This window comes from Pogona vitticeps, chromosome 2 (assembly GCF_051106095.1).
Source record: "Pogona vitticeps strain Pit_001003342236 chromosome 2, PviZW2.1, whole genome shotgun sequence".
NCBI lineage: Eukaryota > Metazoa > Chordata > Lepidosauria > Squamata > Agamidae > Pogona > Pogona vitticeps.
Window position 1 is genome coordinate 19,822,964 of NC_135784.1, and position 16,467 is coordinate 19,839,430.

A 16,467-nucleotide genomic window follows, 5' to 3' on the forward strand; every position below is an offset into this window, starting at 1 on the left:
TGAGCATCTCACCTCGGACCTTCTGCGCCATTCTTTCCTCGCAGATCCCAAGACCTCCTGCCTTGAGATCATCAGGGTCTCTTCCTTCCCTGGGGCCAGATGTGTGTTGGGCTGCCATTTTATTCTGCAGCCAACAAGGCCTCCAATGGAGTCCTGGAACCCTTTTCTTTCTGCGGAGAAAAGACTGCCTTAAGAGACCAGACTATGGAAGCTCTGCAAAGCCAAGACCCTCCTGTGTTAACACAGTTAAGGCAAAAAAGGCAAGACAGCAGCCACCGATCAAACCTCATCTCCAGAAATAAAAGGCAGGAGAATCCCAAGGCTGATCTCAGAGAAAGGCATGTGGGGCTGTTCTTTCACTTGACAACCATTGACTAAAGTCCTTCAGACCTTCAGAGGGTCAGACGTGGAAGCATCTGCCACTGGGATGGATCTTTTCAAATTACTTCAAAGTAAAACAAAATAAGTTTGTAACACTCTTCCTTCCTTTTGAGAGGTAGTGTTCCAGGAGATGGAGGTTTTATTCCTAACTACGGTAGCCTAGAGGTGCCTTTATAGAACAGGAAATGGTTCAGCCCAGGACAGAATCCTGATTCTAGAGGGTTCATAATTTTTCTCATAATTATTAGCTAACATCTCTGAATTCCCTATTAATTGCTATCCGCGAAATATGAAACAAAATCAACCATGAGGCACCAGGAACATCACCAATGCTACCCCAGGCTCCTTTTCTTGAGTGTTTTTATTTTTATTTACATTTCCTTTTTTTTTGTCAACCTCTTCTAAGCACCCATTTTGGAAGCCTGTAAAGCAAATCTTGAGGAAAGAAGGTAAGAAAATGAATCCATTAAATCAGAAGAAGTTTTTCATGCTTTTTATATAAATATTTTCCCATGGGATCTCCCACAAACCATCTACAAATCCCAGATCTACTTTGTTCCCACCAAAGAAATCTTGGGTCTTGGGACATGAAAAACCATGGAGGAGGAAGGAGAGGGCTCCAAACTGGCAGAGCCAGTTGGGTGATTTTGGGGGGCTTGGGGAAATTCCTTTCCCGAGGGGGCTGGGGTCACTCTTGCAAAGAAGCAAATGGAAAAGAGCCCATTATAAAGTGTTGGGGTGGCCCAAGATATTCTACTGCCTGAAGCACAGGAGAACATACTCCACACAGACGAATATATGAAATAAAGGCCCCAGTTTGAACACTGGAGGTGGGACAATGTGCATTGATGGCTCCAAGGGAGGCCAGCAGTCCAGCTCTGGAGGCCTGAGAGGAGAAAAGGCCAGAAGGGGCTCATGGGGGGAGGGTTGGGGGCCCTCAGGGCTGCCCCTCTCCCTTCTGCCGCCCGAGGCCGCCTCCTCGCTCTTCTTAAACCTTCCTCCTTAGGCTTTCCCACACGAAAGGGCCAGAAACTCCCATCGAGAGGAACTAAACCCGTCCCTCTCAAGCTCCCCCGCGTGTTTCCCTCATCAAATTCAGCTCCAAACATTTCCAAGGATTTCCAAGGACTCAAAGGGAGGGGATGAGATGGGGAGCCACCGTTTCCCTCTCCCTCCTCGCTTCTTTTACTCACCAGGAGATGCTTTTCTTCCCGACTTTCCTGCCCAGAAATGACACCCCTATTTCCCCTCCTTTCTGACTTATTATTTTCTCTCACGGGTTTTCTTTTCCCACCAAAATCCAGATCAAAAAAACACTCACCTCCCCACCTTTTGTCTTTTAAGAAAACAGGCTGAGGCTCTTGTTTCTAGACGGTCCCGTTTAAAGTTCCCTCCTTTCCACTTCAGGCTGAAGGTCGGGGTACAAAAGCCTGTACGTTTTTAATGGGTGAAAACCCTTCCTCTCCCTTTCTTATCAGGTGACTGAAGCCGAGCCAGGCTCCTGGCAGGGCGAGAACAGACTCGACCAATCTCCTCTCGGAGCGCCTGGATTGGGGGAGTCTTGGTCTCTCTCTGCCTCTTTGGATCGGTCAGGGAAAAAGGAATTTATTTGAAAACATGATCTGCCAGGGAAAGAAATGAACCAGAAAGCCTCTACAATTTGATCTTTTTCTATGTCATCTTCTGTTCCTGTTTTTTTGTATCAAAATATTCCCTGGGGCTGTTGGGCAGTCTGTTTTTCTCTCTCTGATTTAAAGTACCTGCATAGTCTTAGTATTTTTTAATAATTTCCACAACAGGTCCCCACCCTAAGGGGTTCATAGCTCAAGTTCGGAGAGAGGGACCCAGTGTTCAGTCATCAACTGGGTCTTTTTGGCCCTGTTGGGAGATCTCCTGGTGTGCCTTTGGCTCTTTGCCCACTTGCTGAAATGGCCTCTCCTCTGCTCCCAAGCGCTGGTGCTAGGACTGAAATGGGACCTCCAAAATGGGCAGTGGGGTGAGGTGGCTCCCCATGGCTTTGGTAACCCACCAGCCCATCAGACACCTCAATAGGATCTCTGCCTGTTTGTTAAAAGAGTGGCAGAAGGTGGGGGATGTGGGTCAGGGGAGGGTCTGTGGGGAGGGGGACGGCTCCAGTCCTTTCCCAGGTCAGGAGATGGGTGTGGAAGGAGGGATTGGGGCCTTTCGCTTGACGGGCAGGAGAGGATCAGGCCCTCGCAGACGACAGGATCTCTTGCTTCCTGTTGCAAAGATTATTTTATGGTTTCTTTGAATCACTGCATTCCTCTCAGTTTCTCATCACCTTCCCCTCCCCACCAAGAAGCACTCGGTTTTACACCCTTATTTTCATTTTAAGATTCCCAGTTTTAGTTCCAAATACACACCTTGTGGTGATACAGTTTATGAGGTGAACTAAAACTGACACAAAAAGAGAGAGCGAGGGAGCCAGCTTTCAGGATGGCTATGCCTTCACCAAGCAGGAACATACAAAATTAAACCAAGGAATGTTTTTTTTTAAAGCAGCAAGAATCAATATGTAAATCCACGTTTGCTAATGAAACAAAAACAGATGAGTGGAGACATCCTTTTATATAGAATTGCCCAGAGACAGAAAGGAGGCGGTCTTTACCTTGTTGGGCATCAGATCAGCACCAACTCTGGGAAGGATGTAATTGTCGGCTACCTCAAGGACTGTTCATTAAGCAACCACTATTGCCACCATAATTTACGTCACAGCCTTTTCCACTTCTGGATTCCAAAACTCCTTTCCAAGTACGCCTACACTTCTAACAGGAGCTGCACTTCATGTATGGGGTGAAAAGGGCCACAGTCCTTGCAGACCTTCAGTATTTCCCTTGACAAATTTGTTCTTTGGCAATTAACACTGCCCCAGAAAGTGAATGACGTGCCCAGTTTTATCCTCTGCAGAAGAAAAATTGTGACAAAATAGAGGCTTTTGAGTCATAAATTCTGATACTGGAACCACGCTGGGCAATACATTCATGCATTAAAATAAAATTGTCCATATCTTATCATGCCTCAAAAACTGGACAATCATTTAGTGGCCGAAAATAATATCCAGAATCCACGATTGTGTAACTTGTGGCAAATTTTTCACAAAGAGTAGGGGGAGGGGAGATATGTGCCTCAGAACCTTGTCAATTAGCTGCAATTAACCACAGAAAATTATGCACACCTTACACGAGAAGAGCCGTCTGATGGTTGGCTCTCCAAGATACAGTAGTGTAATTTCAAAGAATATGAGCATCATCCAGAGAGTTATTTTCTTAAAGCAAAACAAATGGGAATCCTAATATTCAGTCAGAAAGTGGTATCATCCCCAAGACAAAAGAAGACTAGGTAGATGTTTTGTAAAAAGGGGAAAATGAATTCCAGGCTAATACTAATATAATATCTGCTGTTTCAACAAAATTATTTTTAATTTCAATCAATGCATATCGCTAAAAACATGGTTTCCGATTGATTACGCCAAACAGAACACGCTCGGGAGAATACTCCCAGTGAGGTCCTTCATGGTCAAAGCAGTCGTGTGAATTCCGCCACTGAGTTGCTACTAATTAAAGGTTCATAGTTTGATCCCACACTGGGTGCTCAGTTGTATGAATTGATGCATAGCGAGTGACACAAGCAGCAAGCCATTAACTGACGATGATTCACAGCCAATGGTTTGCACTATTGCCACCCAAAACAAAAAAATACTATGATCAAGTAATGAAAGAAAAGCCATGTAGTCTGACTAAACACAAATTTCCAACACTAACTAAATTTCCTCATAGTACTATACAGTACAGTATCACCTTAAATATGAACTAGGTTTCAATAAAGATAAAATACTTTACATTCATTGAAAAGAAACAGATCCACCAGAAAGCCAAATGGTCTACCAAGGAATTGTTCAGCTCAAACGGTCCATTGCTTTTATAAAAGCTTTAAGTCCCAGAAATTCCTTTCCAGCAGAGTTTTGTTTCGTAACGATTTCGGTTCCTTTGTGAAAGCTTAGGACCAAAGGCTTGTCAGTACAGGACCTACAACATAAAAGTGCAAACACATTTCCAAAACAACTTAAACAATACCCCTTTATTAAAACCTTATTGTTACATACTTGCTATTCCAGTCAAAACAGACTTCCCAGAAGGTAAAGCTGTCATCCCATCGCAGTTCACATCCCCTCTCAAATACTTCAAATCAACTCATTACTAGATATGTCAGCTTTGTATTTTTTTTTCAAGGGATACAGATAAGAAGCACACCAACACAAGCGTCCTGGCGGTCCGTTCCCCACCCCCACCCCAAAACAACCTAGTCCAATTACTGGGCTCTGTGCAATGAGCCATTCCGTCAACATTGGTGTCACACCAGTAAACAGCACTAGTCCCACTGGTGCTTCCCTGCCTCTCCGTGCAGCTGACTGCTCCATAACTGAGCGGGGAGACTCACGAGTGGACTAGGATACGAAGCACACATCTCTACTCATTGCAGCTGTTGAACTACTTTAACAGAGGAATTTAAAATAATTGTACAAACAGAGGACAAAGAAATACAGAAATGTCTCATCACTACATAAACCAACATCATAAAAAACATGTGTAATCAATATTGGCATTCCAACCATTTAGAATAAGAGATTTTAATGAGAATGTCCATTTTACTTTCTTCTGTAGGTGATCTTTGAATATGGCTTCCTCACCGGTCTTTGTAGTAAAATATACATGAAAAAATTTAAAACTATCTTATTTGTGATCCATTTCTGTAAAATGACTTACTAGTGGCACATCCGTTTCATTTCTAATCCCCGAGTGGTGTTTTTGCAACTGGCCTTGCCAAGCTTCCCACATACGTTTTGGAACTATCACAGATTATCAGGCAAACTAAATGGGGTGTTGAACATATTGAGAATAACCCAGATTTAAAAACAAAATCAACCCCAGAGATGGTCAAATGTGATCCCTCAATACTGTGTGATTGCACACATTACACCTCCTACATTTGAAATGTCCTATTGTTAAAGCACTTCCCTGGGTCCTAGTACTAGTTAAGATGTCTGTGCGAATTAAAAGTTCCTTTAAAACCCTCGTTCTCTTAAAACCAGATTTTTAGGCATTCCTCCGGAGGTGCCAATTTCTAAGAAAAATTCTTCTTAGTTGACTAGCCAGGAGAGCATAGCTGAAAATGCAGATCAATCTGTCTCAGGTGATCCTTTTAAAAAATCTCTTAGTAGCATTTTCCTAACCTGCGCTACAAGTCAATTCATCCCTGGCACATGAGAAGGAATTTGCCTTTTGGACAATTTGTTAGGGTTAAAAGAAATACAGTACAGAGAAGAGGCTGTTTCTAGAAAGAAGCTGTAAGATGACAGCAGACTTCAACAGTAGATGCTAACGTTGGAGGAGGGCCAGTGTTATCCCTATCTTCAAAAAGGGCAAAAAAGGGGGAACCTGGGAAATACAGGCCGGCCAGTCTTCCATCAATCCTAGGCAAAATTCTGGAAGAGATCATAAAGCGATCATTGTGCAAGCACATAGAAAACAAGGTAGTAATAACAAGAAGCCAACACGGATTTGTCAAGGACAAATCTTGCCAAACTAGTGGTGCCTCGCTTAGCGATTGCCTCATTTGTATTCGCTTAGTGATGAGGTTTTTGGAGCGATCTTGCACTCCGTTTAGCGACATTTCCTATGGGGAAATTTCACATAGCGATGTTTGGGACCTTGCTTCGCTTAGCGATGACTGTTTAGGTCCCCCTGTTTCACTTAGCGATGTCCGTTTTTGCTATTTTAAGTGGGTCTTAAAATGTTCAAAAACTGTTTAAAATGCTTGGAATTGTTAGTGCACCCTGTAAAACCTTTGCAAACTTAATTTGGCTTTGTTCTGAGTCTTCGTTAATTTTTTGTGAATTCCCCCTCCCATTGGAATGCATTGAACTGTAGGTTTGACAGTTCAATGGGAAATGGTGTTTCCCATTGCATTCCTATGGGAATGCATTCCTATGGAAATACATTCCTATGGGAAATGGTGTTTCACTTAGCGATGTTTTCCCATAGCAATGTTTTTTTTTGGAACCAATTAACATCGCTAAGCGAGGCACCACTGTAATTTGATCTCATTTTTTGATCAGGTCACCTCCCTGATAGACAGAGAGAATGCTGTAGACATAGTTTATCTTGACTTCTGCAAAGCTTTTGACAAAGTGCCCCAGTATATCTAGACAAGCAAGCTGATTAGGTGTGGGCTGGATAGATCAAGGGTGAGGTGGACACATAGCTGACTACAGAATCAAACTCCGAAGGTGATAATTATTGGGATAGCTCAAGGCTCAGTTCTGGGGCCGGTGTTCTTCAATATCTTTATTAATGACTTGGATGAAGGAGTGCAGGGAATGGTTGTCAAATCTGCAGATTATACAAAATTGGGCGGAATGGCTAATACCCTTAGATGACAAAAATAAAATTCAAAATGACCTTGATAGGATGGAACACTTGGCCGAAATCAACAGAATGAAATTCAACAGGGATAAGTGTAAAGTACTGCACCTCAGAAAAAGAAACCAATTGCACAGTCACAAGATGGGGGATACCTGGCTCAGCAAAACTACGAGCGAGAAGGATCTTGGAATTTTTGTAGATCACAAGATGAATATGAGCCAACAGTGTGATGTGGCTATAAAAAAGGCAAATGCTATTTCAGGCTACATTAAGAGAAATATAGTTTCCAAATCCCACGAGGTGCTAGTCCCGCTCTATTCAGCACTGCTTAGGCCTCACCTTGAGTAATGTGTGCAGTTCTGGACACTGCACTTCAAGAAAGATGCTAACAAATTGGAACAAGTTCAGAGAAGAGCGACAAAATGATCAGGAGACAGGAAACCGAGCCTTAAGAGGAAAGGTTCAAAAAACTGGGCATTTTTAGCCTTGAGAAAAGAAGACTGAGCGGTGAAATAACAGCACTTTACAAATATTTGAAAGGCCGTCATACAGAGCATAGGTTCCCAATGCCCTTTCGGCAACCTGGCAGCAGTCCGCAGCCTAGGCAGGACCAGGCCGCGGACAGAGATTTCCTGCTTCCTCTGCGAGGGCCCTTCCTGCGAGTGCCACCGCGCGCATGCACGAGAGCGTGCGTATGCACGCTGGCACCCCGAGAGCCGCAGCGTGCATGCGCACAAGCAAGCTCTACCCCCTGCAGACACATGATGCCCATGCAAATATGGTCACTTTATGCTCTAAACTAGGCATTCCACGCAATTCTGTTATCCTCTCTCCATAACAAAGCCATGTGAAGGTTTGAGCACCACAGTTAGTAGTTACAACTCTGGTAAAGGTTCCCCTTGACAATTTGTCCAGTCATGTCAGACTCTAGGGGGCGGTGCTCATTCCCTTTTCCAGGCCATGGAGCCAGCTTTTGTCTGTAGACAGTTTCCGTGGTCATGTGGGAAACTGGCATTTGTATGGTATCTCTCCTGTGTGGATCCTCATATGACTTATTCGTGTTGAATTCTCAGCAAAAACTTTCCCACACTCTTGGCAGTTGTACGGTTTCTCTCCTGTGTGAACTCTCTTATGTCGTAGAAGGTGTGAATTTTGTGTAAAACATTTTCCACACTCCTTGCATTTATATGGTTTCTCTCCTGTATGGAGTCTTTTATGCTTCAAAAGGCTTGAACTTTTAGTAAAACGTTTCCCACACTCCTGGCATTTACATAGTTTCTCTCCTGTGTGGATCCTCTTATGATTCATGAGTGTTGAATTCACAGCAAAACATTTCCCACACTCCTGGCATTTGTACGGTTTTTCTCCTGTATGGATTCTCTTATGACACACAAGGTGTGAATTCTGAGCAAAACATTTCCCACACTCCTGGCATTTATGAGGTTTTAATCCTGTGTGGATTCTCTTATGACTCATAAGGCTTGAATTCTGAGCAAAACATTTCCCACACTCCTCGCATTTGTACGGTTTTTCACCTGTGTGGACTCTATTATGATTCAACACATCTGAATTCCGAGCAAAACATTTCCCACACTCCTGGCATTTATATGGTTTCTCTCCTGTGTGGATTCTCTTATGACTCACAAGGTGTGAATTCTGAGCAAAACATTTCCCACACTCCTCACATTTGTATGGATGTTCTCCTGTGTGGACTCTTTTATGCCTCAGAAGGCTTGAATTCACAGCAAATGATTTTCCACACTCCTGGCATTTGTACGGTTTCTCTCCTGTGTGGATCCTCGTATGACTGATACGTGTTGAATTCTCAGCAAAACATTTTCCACATTCCTTGCATTTGTACGGTTTATCTCCTGTGTGGAGTCTCTTATGCTTCAAAAGGTTTGAATTTCTAGCAAAATGTTTCCCGCACTCCTGGCATTTGTATGGTTTCTTTCTTTCACGATTCACAAAGTGTCGGATCCAATTAAAACACTTCCCAGACATTTCACTCTCAAAGCACTTCTTTCCAGTGTGGATCCTTTTGTGAAGTGTCAATGCTATCTTCATGGCAAAATGTTTTCCACACACAATGCATGTGTAAGGCTTCTGTGGAATGCAACTTTCCCTTTCTGCATGTATTCTCTGGCATCTGGTCACCTCTAATTGGTGCAGAAAACTCTTTCCAGATTTGGGATACAAACTTTTGTTCCTCCAGTTATCTCCAAGCAAGAAGGACAAATGCAGCAGAGACAGAACTGAAGAGTCAGATACGTCTATGGAGAAGAAAGAGAAGGATTTATTAAAAGTGGATTTGGATGCATGAAAGCCCACACAGAAATCAATCTATTGGGTGTTTAAGGTATATAATATTTTTTCTTTTCCCCCTCTTTAATTTTGCAACCTCATCTCCTGACCTATGTGAAGGTTCATCTCTGCCTCCCTTTTTTGTTCCCCATCGACAGATACTCTACACCAGTGGTGTCGAACTGTGGCCCTCCAGATGTTCTTGGACTTCAACTCCCAGAAGCCTTCACCACCACTTCTGCTGGCCAGGATTTCTGGGAGTTGAAGGCCAAGAACATCTGGAGGGCCACAGTCCGACACCACTGCTCTACACAATAGTTCTTGCTTTAAAGCATCAACATTTGATTCCAAATCAATTAACAAGCGGGTTCCACCTTTTCCTCCAATGAAGGGGTTAACAGAATAAAACATCTAAATTCCCCAAATCTAGGGATTGGGATTATTTTTCCTCCCAGTTTAGAGTCTCACTGGGGCCCCTTGGAAATTGCCAGGGCCACAGAGGCAGTGTGTTGTCTCCCCACAATAGACTGTGATTGGGTTCGTTAAAGTTCTGGAGTAGTTCCTCTTTTTTGGCAGGAAATGACAACTGAGCCTCTTTTTGAGACATATCTCAATCTTTTTCCTCTTTCTCCTTTGATTCCACTCCCTTCCCTTTTTCTACATTCAGGTCTTCCTTCTCCATTACCCCTTTCGTTCCCATAGCTGTCTTCTGTTCGGGCGTCTGCAGTTGAGGGGACGGCTCACTCTGGTTTTCCTCCTTTTCCACTACAGTTCCTTCACATGGATTGTCCGTCTATATTCCGTGTGGTCTTCTCTGGGGAGGGAGTTCTCCACCACCTCGTGGGGCAAAGTTCCTGCTCTGGTAAGGGTTTCTCCATTCATATAATTCTCTCTTTTCTATCTCAGTATGGCCTCCACCCTTTCTGATCTTTTTTCCTCCACTCTCTTGTTAATAATTCCTTCTTTTATGCTTTGCGAACTGCAGGGAGCTAATTGACAATGTGGCAGAGGGTGGAGCATAGCAACCGGTCAGGGCAGGAAATGCCATTATGGCTGCCATTGCTTCCTAGTTGACGGACACTGCTCTAAAATAAAATGGCAAACTACAGATTAGACCTTTCATAGATGTGATATTTCTGGAAACTGACCTGATGTGTTATTTATTTATCTGGAAGCTCTGTAACCCACCCCTTCCCCTTTAAAATTGGCTTAGAACAATGAGAAGACAGTGTTTAAATTCGTAACGAAACTAAAAGGACCAATGAGCATATTATACCAAAAACATAAGCAGTACAAAAACACAAACAATACTACAGTGGACCCTCTACTTACGGAATTAATCCGTATTAGAACAGTGGCTGCAGGTCGAAAAGTCTGTGGATCAAGTCTCCATTGACCTACAATACACTGAAAACCAATTAATCTGTAACCAGCCGTTTTTGTTCCGTTTTTGTTCCGTTTTTTTTTTTTCTGGTCTGTAGGTCGATTCTCCGGCTGCAAGTTGAACCTAAATTTGGAGCCAGAGAAGTCTGTAACTTGAAAAGTCTGTAAGTCGAGCCATCTGTAAGTCGAGGGTCCACTGTATAAGGTACAACAATCCATTTTAAAAAACCCCACTTGGCAGTCTTTCACTCAGGGAAAGCCTGCCTGAAGAGAAAGATTATTTCCTCCTTTGAATGCCCATCCACAACCCTGGCGCTTTTCACAATGGCACAAACCCCACTTTCCATTTGCTGGTTAGGAATTGGTTGATTTATGTCCTTGCGTAGCTAAAACCTGCTGGAATTAGTTGAGAAGGTTTTTTTAAAAGTTCAGTTAAAATAAAAACAGAAAAAGAATAAATGAATGATATACCTAAAAGCCCCTATCTTAGGTAGATGTCTTCCTTAATCATTAAGCCATCAGTCGTCATCGTTTAGTCGTGTCCGGCTTCGTGACCCCACGAAGCCATCAGTATGTAGCTTAACTAATGAAAAACCTCCACAATGAAGCCAGCAGGGCCAAAGCTCCATTCCCACTCAAAGCTACATCTCTCATCAACCTTCAGCTCTTCAGATGTTGATGAACGACTCTTCTCACCATGAGCCTCGTGGCGCAGTGGTTAAACCGCTGTACTGCAGCTAATACTGTGCTCACAACCTGGGGTTCAATCCCAGGTAGCCGGCTCAAGGTTGACTCAGCCTTCTATCCTTCCGAGGTCGGTAAAATGAGGACCCAGCTTGCTGGGGGGGGCAATGTGTAGCCTGCATAATTAACTTGTTAACCGCCCAGAGAGTGCTTGAAGCACTATGGGGCGGTATATAAGCAGCACGCTTTTTGCTTTGATTCTACATCAGCAGAGTTGGCTATGAGGGTGGGATCTGGAGCTCAATGCATCTGGACGGCCACAGATTGCCCAGTTCAGCTTTATGGACCCTGCAGTGGCTAGCATGAGTTTGGACACCAGTCTGACACAGAAGAACTATTGTTGCTGTTGTTGTTAGTCTTCTTAGTGCCTTGGTAAAGACAGAGTAGCATCAGCTGGAGAAAGAGGGGGACTTACTGAGAGAAGATATCATTTGCCAGTTCTCCTCCATGACTTCCTGGTGCAGGGCCTTCTGGTCGGGATCCAGCAGCATCCACTCCTCCTGGGTGAAGGACACGGCCACCTCCTCAAAGGTCACTGGACCCTAAAATGGAAAAGAAAGGAGGCATTCCTCATAGGTGTCACCAAAATAACCTCCTGTATCCAAAATACTATTAAAGAGAAGTGTCAGGATCTTATATTGTAGGTTTCTACAGGAGGACAAGTTTACCAAGGGTTACGTGTCACCTAAGGGATGTGGTGGCGCTGTGGGCTAAACCGCAGAAGCCTTTGTGTGCTGCAGGGTCAGAAGACCAAGCAGTCGTAAGATCAAATCCACGCGACGGAGTGAGCGCCCGTTGCTTGTCCCAGCTCCCGCCAACCTAGCGGTTCGAAAGCATGCAAATGCGAGTAGATAAATAGGGACAACCTCGGTGGTAAGATAACAGCGTTCCGTGTCTAAGTCGCACTGGCCATGTGACCACGGAAGATTGTCTTCGGACAAAACGCTGGTTCTATGGCCTGGAAACGGGGATGAGCACCACCCCCTAGAGTCGAACACGACTGGACAAAAAAAAATTGTCAAGGGGAACCTTTTTCTTTACCTTTTACGTGTCACCTTGGCCATGTGCTCCCTCCAGGAAGAGAAGTCTCCGAACCCCAGTGGCTGAAGATAAAGAGGGGGAGGGAAAGGGCTACTGGCGCCCTACTTGCCTGCCTTGGAAGCTTTCCTGAGGCGTCAAGGAAGACTCTTTGGGGCACAGGATGATAGACTGAACCAGCCTTTGCTCTGGTCCAGCATGGCTACTCTTCGTCTCATCACTTCCACAAGAAAAAGGAAGACTGAGAAATATATTCTGGATGTCAAGATAGGGAGAGGAAAATAATTCCTGCTGTCCCCACATTCCGTTTTGGAAAATGGCCCATTCTTCAAAACAAAAGAGAAACAAAATTCTTTTCCACATGGAGGAAGCCATGGTTATATCAGACTGCTATATAATAACTGACAAAGTTTATCATCTCATTAAAAAAAGCATGGCCAGTCTCAATGAGGAGAAATGTGATTGAAAACTCCAACATTCAAATCCACGTGGTGTCCCATCACCTCCTTCTTTGTACCTGATCTGGTTCTGCTTCGTCACCAGGAATAGATGAAGAAATATTTGTTGTTGACGTCTTCACAGACCCTGTGGGACAGACCGGGGGGGGCGGGGAAGAGCCATTCACATAAGCTTTTCTCAGAATAAGATCATCACCTCAAGAAATGCAAGCTAAAGAGAAAACTCTGGAGCAGGGGTCTCCAAAGTACAAATCACAGACCACATCCAGCCCACCTGGCCTTTTTATCTGGCCTCTTCATCCGTGCGCATAAGCTTCTCTCACAATGAGATCATGAACTCAACAAATGCAAGCTAAAAAGGATTCACATCTCAGTGAAAGACACTGGTTCTCACATTAGAAAGTGTGAGAAAATGGTATTCGAAGAGAGTATGAGATATCCTCAAATATTTTCACTCAATAAATAAATTTTTCCAACACTTAACAATAGCGAACACCATGCCACATACCAAACTCCTCAACTGGGTAATGTCAATTGCCGAATTAAAACATATTATCCAACATGAAGAAATTTCTCTTCCTTGTAGAATAATATTTTTATTTACTCCAGAGAGTTCAAAGGAGCCTGGAGACCACCCATGGAGAAACACATAACACACCCAACACAGTATTGTCCACACTTTTCAAAGAAAGACAAACAGTTGAAGGTTTTCGCCTTCTTTGATTCCACATTATTTTAAAAAAACAACAGAAAATCTGATGGGCCGCTCCTTGTTTCTCTCTGCCCCACTGCCTTTACATGGTGTTGATGCTCCCTCGGAGTCCCCCTCCCCCCTCTCCAACCCAGTATTCCTATGTTCCTCTTAATATTTAAGCTAAATTCTTCAATCAGTGGAAGGTATTTTGTGGTTTATTTAAGGCTATTTCTTATAATAATTTTTTAAAAATTGGATTTATTTTTCGTTTTCAATTACAGTCAGAAATATTTGCATAAAATGTGCTGGATGCCGGCAAAAGAGATACGGGGAAACAAAAGCATTTCTGAAGAAAGAAAAAGGGGATCTGATGCCAATGCATTGTTAGATCCATTGGGATTAGTCTGTGGGGCAGTGATGCTGTAGGTCCCCTTCTGCTCCCCGATGAACCATGATACTGACTGGGTGATGAGGAGCCATCCACTCTCGCCTCAGCCTGATCTCTCTCACAAAGTAATTCTAGTAAAGATAATGTGATGAGGAAGGCAGCTGTGAGCATCTCAGAAGAAATGTGCAATATCATTATAACCAACACACAAACAAGTACCCATCGCTGAATCAAGTTCACTCCCAGAATTTGTGCTTTAGAGGTTTTCTCTTTCAGACACAATAAAAGTGAATCTTTTTGTAATTGGCCTCATTGACAGAAACAGAAGAACTGCTAGCTATGTAAAATGCCTGCATAAACTAAAAATGAAAACACAGGGTTGACATATAGAAAGAATTGCAGACTAGTGTCCCTCTAGCCTAAAAGCTACAGTGAGGGAGGGGGGATATGCAGACAGAAACACAAACACAAACTCTCCCAACATGAATCCTTACCTACTGAACTGGAACTTTCCTCATTACCTTGATGGCTGTCTTGTCGTTGGGGACTTTTTCCGGTATCAAAAGGATATTTCTCTGCTTCATGAAAATCAGACTGGATTTCTACCAAGGGATTTCTCCTCTAAAGATCCATTATATGGAATTAGAAGATAGAAAAGACAGAGACAAAGATCTCTGTGGATGAGGCTGGGACTTGGGAGGTATGTCACATCATGCTCGGATTGTTGCAAGAAAAACATTTGGAAGCAGTAGAATTTTGGGATTTCAGTTTCTCCTCCCTTTTGCATGGTGATGGACAAGATAGAGGGGTGAATCCCATCTATCCACTGCACACCCCACACTGCTGAACTGGAAGCTGTGTCGATGCATGAAGTAAACCTGCCATTTCCTCAGAAAACTGGGCACACCAAGGGCGGAGTAATGCACACACCCTGCTTTAAAATGGAAGATGGACACCCCAAATTAAGGAAATGTGATTCGGTTTCAAAATATGATGCACACTGACCACATTTCTTGCTTTCAATGTCCCCAAGGGAGGGCGGGGGGGAGGCAATTCTAGCAGAACAGCCATCAATCAGACAGGCAGAGGCTGTGGGCTCCCCCACTTCAGACTCTGAGTCGCCAACAATAATTGCTCTCACCTTTTCCTCTCCTTGCGTTTTCTCTTCTGCCTGACTCAAACTCAGGAAAGCTTCTGCCAGGGCCACTGCCTGGGAAGTGGTCTCGGCTCCACATTCTCTCACCCAGCACGACATCTCCAGGGGGAGGACGGCCAGGAACTGCTCTAAGATGACCAGGTCCAGGATCTCAGCCTTTGTGTGTTGCTCTGGCTTGAGCCACTGGCGACAAAGATGGTGGAGCCGAGTGCAAACCTCTCGAGGACTATCAGCCTCCTCGTAGGAGAATTTCCTGAATTCCTGGCACTCTGTATCTGAGCTGAGCATCTCCTCACTTCGGACCTTCTGTGCTGTTCCTTCCCAGAAGGTCCCAAGACCTCCTGCCTTGAGAACATCAGGGTCTCTTCCTTCCCTGGGGCCAGATGTGTGTTGGGCTGCCATTTTATTCTGCAGCCAACAAGGCCTCCAATGGAGTCCTGGAACCCTTTTGTTTCTGTGGAGGAAAGACTCCCTTAAGAGACCAGATGGTGGAAGATCTGCAAAGCTAAGACCTTCCCGTGTTAACACAATTAAGGCAAAAAAGACAAGACAGCAGCCACCAATCAAACCTTATCTCCAAATATAAAAGGCAGGAGAATCCCAAGGCTGAGCTGAGAGACAGGCACGTGTTGATGTTCCTTCACTGGACAGCCACTGACCAAAGTGCTTCAAACCCTCAGAGGGTCAGACGTGGAAGCATCTGCCACCCCGATGGATCTTTTCAAATCACTTAGAAGAAAAACCGAACAATTTTGTAACACCATTACTTCCTTTTGTGAGGTACAGTGATACTGGAGATGGAGGTTTTATTCCTAAGAATGATACCTTAGAGCTGCCTTTCTAGAACAGGAAAAGGTTCAGCACAGGACAGAACCCTGATTCTGGAGGTTTCGTAATATTTCTCATAATTGTTAGGTAACAACTCTGAATTTCCAGGGCTAAAGCAGCGTAAGACGATCACAGCAGTCAGCAGGTGATGGATTGGTGGTTGTTAAACCAGTGATGTTTGCCAACCATCCTTTCTGAGGCCCCTGGCCGTTCTCTTCTTGGGGTTACAGAGCTGTAGGTCTCCCCCAGCCTCCCCCCTGCAGCCCCCAAAGGAAACCCCCTGCCCTTCAACGGCAGCAACGAAGAATCATCTTTCATTCCAAGGGTTAGAATTTCCAAATTTCACTCTTTGTAGGTAGATTTGTAAGGAGGTGGATATGGTCCTCAGGCAGCCAAATGGTTTGGGTCATCATAACCTTGGATTCCCCTCCAGCTGCCAATCCTGCCTGGTCTTGGGGACTTTTCTCCCCCGCCTGCCCCTCTCCTCCCTCTGGCCTCCCTCAGGTCCCCCCACCCTTACAAGCAGCCCTTTTGACAGAAGCCACACCTTCTTCCCCCTCTCTGGTCTCTTTTTCCCCTTTTCCACCATTTCTAGGATCCCTTCCTCTTTCTTTTGACAAAAGAAACACCAACCAGAGAAGGCATGGAGA

At 44.3% G+C, this 16,467-nt stretch overlaps 1 protein-coding gene across 1 annotated transcript in view; it reads right to left on the minus strand.

The window, feature by feature from the left end:
* The window catches only part of LOC110070024 (uncharacterized), a 30,059-nt gene that overhangs the window by 10,970 nt on the left and 2,622 nt on the right, over nucleotides 1-16,467 (minus strand). Inside the window, 6 exon segments of the mRNA XM_078388301.1 lie at nucleotides 4,865-4,868; nucleotides 7,834-9,097; nucleotides 11,671-11,797; nucleotides 12,811-12,878; nucleotides 14,328-14,454; nucleotides 14,975-15,443. Of these exon segments, the coding sequence (XP_078244427.1) occupies nucleotides 4,865-4,868; nucleotides 7,834-9,097; nucleotides 11,671-11,797; nucleotides 12,811-12,878; nucleotides 14,328-14,454; nucleotides 14,975-15,391 (2,007 nt within the window). The 5' untranslated portion in view covers nucleotides 15,392-15,443.